The 8,639-nt window shown below is 35.3% G+C and overlaps 1 protein-coding gene across 1 annotated transcript; it reads right to left on the bottom strand.

The window, feature by feature from the left end:
• Positions 1–1,004: 1,004 nt before the first annotated feature.
• On the bottom strand, positions 1,005–3,308 carry LOC127100439 (plasmodesmata-located protein 6). Its single transcript, XM_051037643.1, has 3 exons — positions 2,255–3,308; positions 1,533–1,658; positions 1,005–1,443 (listed from the first exon to the last, which is right to left on the bottom strand). Exons 1-3 carry the CDS (start codon positions 2,955–2,957, stop codon positions 1,433–1,435), a joined length of 840 nt encoding a protein of 279 aa, XP_050893600.1. The 5' UTR covers positions 2,958–3,308; the 3' UTR covers positions 1,005–1,432.
• Between the last annotated feature and the right edge of the window lie 5,331 nt (positions 3,309–8,639).

Here is an 8,639-nt window from a genome sequence, read left to right as displayed (position 1 = left end):
GGTCGACTTTGAACGATGTAAAAGTGACCCAGACAATTGAAGCTGGTTTTGATTAATTTAGTTAAGTTTTGAACCCAACATTAAATAAAACTAAAACCAATTTATTGAATAATTCCATAATCTCATCATATCTATTTCAATCTACTTGTTTCATTATGGCCCTGCATACACTTTTTAAAAAACTTTTATATAGCTCTTTCCTTAATCTCATCATATCTATTTTCAAATATATGAATTTGTTAATGCAATAACATACAATGAATTATGAACCAACTTGAATTTATAATTATCACGTTATGGTTTAACTTTATAGTATGTTGTATAATATAATCTGTTTAAGAAAAGTGAGACAAAGAGTTTAGAATTTCATAATGAGGTTAGTAAAAGAGATGATAAAGTAGTGATATTAAATAGTGCCAAAGATTGGATAGAGTTGGTTAAAAAACAGAGTCCATATACTAAAAGTGGCTCAAAAAAGCAATTGATGACATAAAGATGGAAACAAAGAAGATTCTCAAGGGATTTCATGACTAAAATAAATGACATGGTCCTATAATTATTGATACTTTATACCAACATCTTATTCATCTTTTCTCTTTAACTAATCACATTTTCATCCTTTTCTTCTTGTATAGACTCATAACCATACTCACTTAATCATTGCATGCTATAATTTGGTGTTATTAATATTCACACAAAAATTAGAGGAAAAGACTTTAATGCTTGGTCAAACATGAGTTGGTATATATTAATCATCTAGAGTATAGTTCTTTCCATCAAAGTGTATATTTTGATTCATAAGTTGACACCTTAATGAGTACATAAAATTAGGTATAATCATAATGGTCCAAATAGAAACATGGTAAGGGAAAAGACCAATAACTAAATCACACGTCACAAATGATAACTTAGTAGGAACATAGATTTGACATAAATGTGATCAAACTTGTCTTAATTTAACTTTTTTGAATGAAAAGTAAAGTTACTCATCATGTTCTAATATATAAGAAAAACCTCTAATTAACATTCATTAAAGGCTATATAACATAGCATGATGCATTTTCCACTTATATGATCACCTATTTGTACACATTGATGGACACTTAACAAGTAAACAAAAAGCGTGTGGAATCTGAACCTATGTTCGATCGTACGAGTACGATATATCACCACTGTCACATGTTTAAGGTCGTTTTCACTGTAATTTTGAGAAACTGATATGTATAGCTTCTGTCTCACCGTATTTTCCAAGTGATTTTGACCTTATTGTAATGGATAAGAAAACTATTTTTCCACAAGATTTTTCTATATATAGTTATACACCTTCAATGGCAAAGGGAATTATGGTGGAAACATAAAAAAGATTGAATACAAATAAAATAGACAAAGACAAAAGTTCAATACTATTACTATCCACATAATAACACACTCTTCATTTACCACCTACAAAACATAGTTCAAAAAGATAATATTAGTGATTAGTAAATGTTCAAAATTAAGGAAAGAAAAATGTGCAACAAAATCATACATACCTCTTTGCTTTTCACAAACTTTGGACAAGAAGGAAAGAAAAACTATTATTAATGCAACACCAGCAATGAGTCCAATTAGTATGGCTAGTGTCTTCTCAATCTCATCATCATTGTGATTTTCATCATCTATGTTGTTCAAATTCAATAACAAAATTAGATTATAGATATGAATAATGAAAAAGCAACACATCATAGCTTATAGAGATGATTGTTCATTTGTAATGCTACTCATATAGTTACAAAAGCTATATGTTTGGGAAATTTCCTATTAACTGCACAAAGATAATACCAACTAGGAAACAAATAGCTGCATCCAAATATTGATGGAGACACTCAACAAGTGAAAAACAGAAAATATTTATTAAACACAAAAATGAGTAAAAAGAAGAAAGATATAACTAATTAATTTAGGTTTACCCCTAATTAAGCTTCTAGACCAATTCTAATTTTCCACATCACCTCCATACCTCTCCACATGGGAAGATCATGAGCTTGTAACCAAAATTCAAAACAAAGCAAAGACAATTCTCACTCAATAATAATAAATAAATAACTAAAATAAACATTAAAATCTAAATATTTGATATCAATTCAACAAGCACAAATTCAAATTAAGACTCCAATAATCAAATATCTTTGTACGTTAAAATTTTATTAACATACAGATTGATCTTTTTGAATTAATCGATCTCATTATCAGATATGTATAACAAAATACTTACCGTTATGGCCCCGCGAGTGAACTCCACCTTCCGAATACCGCACATAGCATTTAGCCAAATACATATCACCCCAAGTAGAACCTCCACACTCACTTTTCAACCGTTGGATCGCATCGGAAACACAATCCTGACACTCGCTGGAACTCAAATCCCCCGTGCACTGCGCCACACCCTGAAAATCCCCATAAGAAGTAGTTCTAAAAGTTTTATAAACCCCATCGGACGACTCTAAATAAGCCAGCACATTATCCCTTGCATCAGAAGTCAACCCAATCAACGGTCCACATTTCTTGACCACTTCCGTCTTGTCCTCTACCCCAACAAACTTAACATTATCGTACTTCACGAAACAACCTTCGAGCTGCAACGCGCCACCGTAGGTTTCGAAACAGAGTGTTCCGAGCTGACTCACCGCACGCTCCACGCAGGTTGAACACTGATCATTGGTAATATCCCCGCGGCACTGAAAAAGTCCGGAGACGGTTTCCGACGCGGTGGCTCCCGGAACAGTGAAATTGTTGTAGGTTGTGAACGTTGCCGAGTTAACTAGTGAGGAGAGGATCGAGTTTACGCTTGTTTCGTAGTTGGAACCAGGTGAGAATTTGAGACGAGAACAACCACCGAAGATGAAGGAGTTAGTGTCGGAAATTCCTGAGGTTGTCATGGTTAAGATTGTGACTAGGAAGAGAAGAGAGAGTACCATGTTTATGTTTGAAACAGAGTACAAGGAAAAAAAATGAGGAAGTGGTTATGTTATGTTATGTTATGTTATGAAATGAAAAGTGAGAATAGAAAGTTTTGGATATTTTTTTTTGTTGCTTAAAGGAGAATTTACGTAAGGAAGATGAGGAAATAAGCGCGGTGAGAAAAAGCTGTGAGTGTGGAGTGATAAATGGTTAAAGCTTATTGTTGCTTATGTAATGTTTTGTACCTACGCTTTTATTTTATTGTTCTTTCTTTTGTTAGCTTTTAGCTTTTGGGATTTTGGCACTGTATTTGGAGAGTTTTAATTATGGTAAGGAAGATGAAGTTAAAAAATAGTTAAGGGGTGGGTGTGATAATTGATTCCAAAGACATTCATTTAAAGACCAAAAGATGATATAAGTTTCACCTAATGCGTACTACAATTATCATTATTGCATGGAAAGCCACTCATAATTACAATTTTTTTTTTCTAACTGCTTCTATGTGACTAATTATAGTTATTTTCTCAAAAAATAAAATATATTACATATTTTTTTCAACTACTAAGAACTCTCTTTATGATATGAGTAGTGTTATCTGAACACCTATTATTGATACTGTATTCCAAGACCGTATACACATATATCATTTTTTATTTTATGTGATAAAAGGAAACACAATAAAAAAAATTAAAACAAAACAAAACTACACCGTATAAAAATAGGGTGTTATTAGACACCTAAAAATATGTTCAAATAGTTATTTAGATGTAACACTATCTTAAAATTATGTTACAGTATAATGCAATTTTACAAAATCGATTTTTTTAAAAATAATTGTTTATTTTATAATTATATATTTAAGTTATATATTATTTAATGTATGCTTCTTAATATGTAATTTTTGTTTTCTAATACTTAGAAGATTTGGAAGAGAAGAGAGATGTTAGCTCCTTCTATTTTCTTTTTAAATTTTTTAAACTAAAATCAATTTTTATTTTGAGTTTTAAAATTTTCAAAAACTAAAATTATAGTTTTGAAATATCTAAATCCAAATAATTCATACCTTTAGATTTTCAAAGTAATTAAAATATTACAAAATATATACTATGATTAAAAATAGTGATTATCAGAACATACACATGTGATAGTGGTGATCAGTGGTGGTATGGGAGGTAGCTAGTTGTGGTTTAAGGTATTCGAAATAAGATTATTGGTAATTTATGGTGGTAATTGATGGTTAGATTAGTGATCAGAGGTGGATAGAGTGATAATCAATGGTGGTAATTGATGATTAGATTAGTGATCGGAGGTGGATAGAGTGATAATTAATGGTGGTAGTCGACAGGTGGTCAACGTATGTGGTGGGAAGTGGTTATAATGATGATTAGTGATGATCAACATAATAGTAGACTGTGATTGATTGACGGTTGTTAGAGATATCAACATTAGTTACAATTTAGTTACTAGATGAGAGTTGGTTATACTAGATGAGAGTTAGTTATACTCCTACTTTAATAAGTATCATTACTAGATGAGAGTTCGTTATTAGTTGTAAGTTAGTTACTATTAGATTTAATTATTAGATTTAATTCATATTTAAGTTTGTTAGATATTAGATTTAAATATTAGATTTGATTCATATTTAAGTTTGTTAGAGGCTTATAAATAGGGTGTCAATCATTGTAACTTTTAATCCTTTTTGTAGCCGTCATTCTCTTAAAAGAATATTCATCTTTTATTCTACCTTTGCACCAACAATTGGTATCTAGAGCTCCGGTTCGGATTCATTGGGAAACACGGGAAACACGAGTGAACGTGAGGTCTTGTGTGTTTGATTTTGATTCTTAGATTCGTGTTGAATCTTGAACAAAATCTGATCAGAATTTTAATTCTGTGGGTTGGGAAACACTGTGTGAGAAATCTGAGTGTACTGTGCAAGGTAGAAAGATGAACGGAAACGGCAACATGAACACCAAACTTCCAGTATTTGACGGTAAAAACTGGAATCGTTGGATGATCCAAATGCGTGTACTGTTCGGTGCTCAAGATGTTCTAGATCTTGTCACTGATGGTTATGTTCCGGTAGCAGCAGATGCGACGGATGAACAGAAAAACGCGCAGAAGGAAGTAAGGAAGAAGGATCAGAAAGCATTGTTCTTCATTCATCAATGTGTTGATGTAAATGTGTTTGAGAAGATTGCAGATTCAACGACAGCAGAGGCTGCGTGGGACACACTGGTTAGATGTTATGGTGGTGACGCATCAGTGAAGAAGGTGAAGCTTCAGTCCTTGAGAAAGCAATATGAGAATCTCAACATGAAGAATAATGAGAAAGTTTCTGAATACATCTCCAGAGTGATTCTGATCACTAATGAGATGAAAGCGTGTGGAGAAACTCTTTCTGAAGAAACAATCATGGAGAAGGTATTGAGATCTCTTACCTGTCAATTTGATTACATTGTGATAGCAATAGAACATTCCAAAGATCTGAGCACCATGAGAATTGAAGAGCTGCAGAGCAGTCTAGAAGCGCAAGAGTTGCGTTTAACTGAGAGAACTTCTGAAAGGGAAGTAGAGCAGCAGGCTCTGAAAGCAACTTCTGATAGGAGGTATCAGAAGCAGTCAGAAGCCAGAAAAAGATCTGATGGTGGTCAGAAGTCAGAAAGCTCAACCTCTGATAGACAAAAGAATGCTCAGAAGGGAAAAGAGAAGTATGACAAGAAGAAAATCCAATGTTACTGCTGTAAGAAGTTCGGTCATTTTGCTAGAGACTGTTGGTCAAACAAGGAGAGAAAATCAGAAGAAGCAAATATAGCCAGAAGTTCTGATGACGAATCTGTGCTATTGATGGCCTCTGAATCTGATGATATGGATCTGATAGACTGGTGGTATATGGACACTGGCTGTTCAAATCATCTTACTGGAAACAAGAAATGGCTGGTTGACTTTGACTCTGAAAAAAGGACAAAGATCAGATGTGCTGATGACAAATATCTTAATGCAGAAGGTATGGGAAATGTCAGAGTGATTCTGAACAATGGGAAAACAGCATTGATTCAGAACGTGTGGTATGTACCTGGCATCAGAAGCAATCTGATGAGTGTGGGACAATTAATTGAGAAAGGTTTCTCAGTTACCATGAAGGACAATCTTCTGAAGCTGTATGACTGCAATCAGAAGTTGATTATGGAGTCAGAACAGGGAAGGAATAGAACATTCAAGGTGAATGTCAGAACTGCAGACTCAGAATGTCTTAATGCAACAAGTGCTGAGAAGGAGAGTGAGCTGTGGCACAGAAGATTTGGTCATTTGAATTTCAGAAGCTTAAAACATCTGAATTCAAAGAAGTTGGTACATGGAATTCCTGCAATTAAGAAGCCTGAAAAGTCATGCAAAGTTTGCATGGAAGGAAAACAACCACGATTGCCATTTGCGTCAGAAACTGCTCCAAGAGCAAAACATGCCTTGGGAGTTGTACATTCTGATGTGTGTGGTCCATTTCCAGTAGCATCGATTGGAGGGAATAAATATTTTGTGTTATTTGTTGATGAATTCACAAGAATGACATGGGTATCCCTTATTAAGTTTAAACACGAGGTGTTTGATGAATTCAAGAAGTTCAGAATGAAGGCTGAGAATCAGAGTGGTCAGAAGTTGAAGATTCTTAGAACTGACGGTGGAGGTGAGTATAACTCCAAAGAGTTCCAGAAGTTCTGTGAGGAGAATGGAATTGAGCATGAGGTTACTGCTCCTTATACCCCTCAACACAATGGTCTTGCTGAAAGAAGAAACCGCACTTTGCTTGATATGGTGAGAAGCATGCTAAAGGAGAAGAAGCTTCCTCAGAAGCTCTGGGGAGAAGCTGTTGCCACTGCAACGTATGTACTCAACCGATGTCCTACGAAGAAGTTGAAGGAAATAGTTCCAATACAGAAGTGGACTGGAGATAAGCAAAGTGTTAGTCATCTGAAGGTGTTTGGTTCTGTTTGCTATAAACATGTTCCAGAAGCCAGAAGACAGAAGCTGGATGATAGAAGCAAAGTGATGATTCTGATAGGGTACCACAGTACAGGTGCATACAAGCTCTATTGTCCAGAAACCAATAAAATTGAATTCAGCAGAGATGTGATTGTGAAGGAATCAGAAGTTTGGAATTGGGAAAAGTCTCAATCTGATTCTGATGTTAGAACTTCTGAAGAAAGGTCAGAGTTCAGAATTTCTGAGGTTGGAGTAAACTCTGACGTTGATTTTGACTATGATAGTGATCCAGAATCTGATGTTCCAGACTCTGATGTTCCAGACTCTGATGTTTCAGACTCTGATGATCCAGACTCTGATGACCCAGACTCTGATGGTAATCCAGATTCTAGTGGCAATTCAGACTCTGGAAATATGCCAGCCCCTGAAGATGGTCAAAGCTCTGGAGGAAGTCAACCATCTGAAGGTAGAAACTCTGAAGTTGAAGACTCTGAACAAGTTCAGAGACCACAAAGAGTCAGAAACATCCCCAGAAGATATGCAGAATTTGACATGCTGCAAGACACTGAAGTAGACTCTGAAGGAGAAGTTATTCAGTGTGCCATGTTAGTAGACTCTGAACCCATAAGTACAGAAGAGGCTCTTAAGCAGAAGCTCTGGTTGAAGGCCATGAAAGAAGAACTTGATGCTATAGAGAGAAACAAGACTTGGAAGCTGACAGAACTTCCAAAAGACAAGAAAGCCATCAGCGTCAGATGGGTTTTCAAGCAGAAGTTAAAGCCAGACGGTTCAATTGGCAAACATAAAGCAAGGTTGGTAGCCAGAGGATTTCTACAGAAACCTGGGTTGGATTACTCTGAAGTGTTTGCACCTGTAGCAAGACATGAAACAATCAGAATGGTGATTGCAATAGCTGCTAACAGGAATTGGCCTCTGATGCATTTAGATGTAAAATCTGCATTTCTGAATGGTCCATTAGAAGAAGAAGTTTACGTGTCACAACCTCCTGGATTTGTGAAAAAGAATCAGGAAGGGATGGTGTACAGATTATACAAAGCTCTATATGGATTGAAACAAGCGCCCAGAGCTTGGAATAAGAAGATTGATTCTTTTTTCAAGAAGCAAGGCTTTCAGAAATGTGAGATGGAGTACGGTGTCTATGTTCAGCATACTTCTGAAGGAAATATGACTCTGGTATGTTTATATGTTGATGATATACTGCTGACTGGAAGTTCTGAACAGGAGATAGCCAAGTTCAAGAAAGTTCTGATGAATGAATTCGAAATGACTGATCTAGGCAAAATGACATACTTTCTAGGGATGGAGTTCAGATACTCTGAGAAAGGTATTATTTTGCATCAGCTCAAGTATGAATTAGAACTTCTGAAGAGATTTAAATTAGAGAATTGTAAGATTGCTGTCACACCTTCTGATACAAATCAGAAGCTGGATTCTGACTCTGATGGAAAGGATGTGGACGCTACAACCTTCAAACAGTTAGTTGGTTCTCTGAGGTATTTGTGCAATACCAGACCTGATATTTGCTATTCAGTTGGGATGGTTAGTAGGTTCATGAGTAAACCTAAGTGGTCCCATTACCAAGCTGCAGTCAGGATTCTGAGGTATATCAAGGGAACTCTGAAGTATGGAGTATTATTTCCTTCTGGAAGAAAGGATGAGTCAGAACTTCTGAGTTATTCAGATTCTGATTGGTGTGGAGA

Source organism: Lathyrus oleraceus, chromosome 7 (genome assembly GCF_024323335.1).
Source record: "Lathyrus oleraceus cultivar Zhongwan6 chromosome 7, CAAS_Psat_ZW6_1.0, whole genome shotgun sequence".
Taxonomy (NCBI): domain Eukaryota; kingdom Viridiplantae; phylum Streptophyta; class Magnoliopsida; order Fabales; family Fabaceae; genus Lathyrus; species Lathyrus oleraceus.
This window is presented reverse-complemented; position numbering and strand designations above follow the sequence as displayed.

Coding starts and splice junctions, on each gene's coding strand:
- LOC127100439 (XM_051037643.1), bottom strand. CDS start 2,957: ATGGTACTCTCTCTTCTCTTCCTAGTCACAATCTTAACCATGACAACC. Junction 1,659..2,254: donor TCACTCGCGGGGCCATAACG/GTAAGTATTTTG, acceptor TGAACAACATAG/ATGATGAAAATCACAATGAT.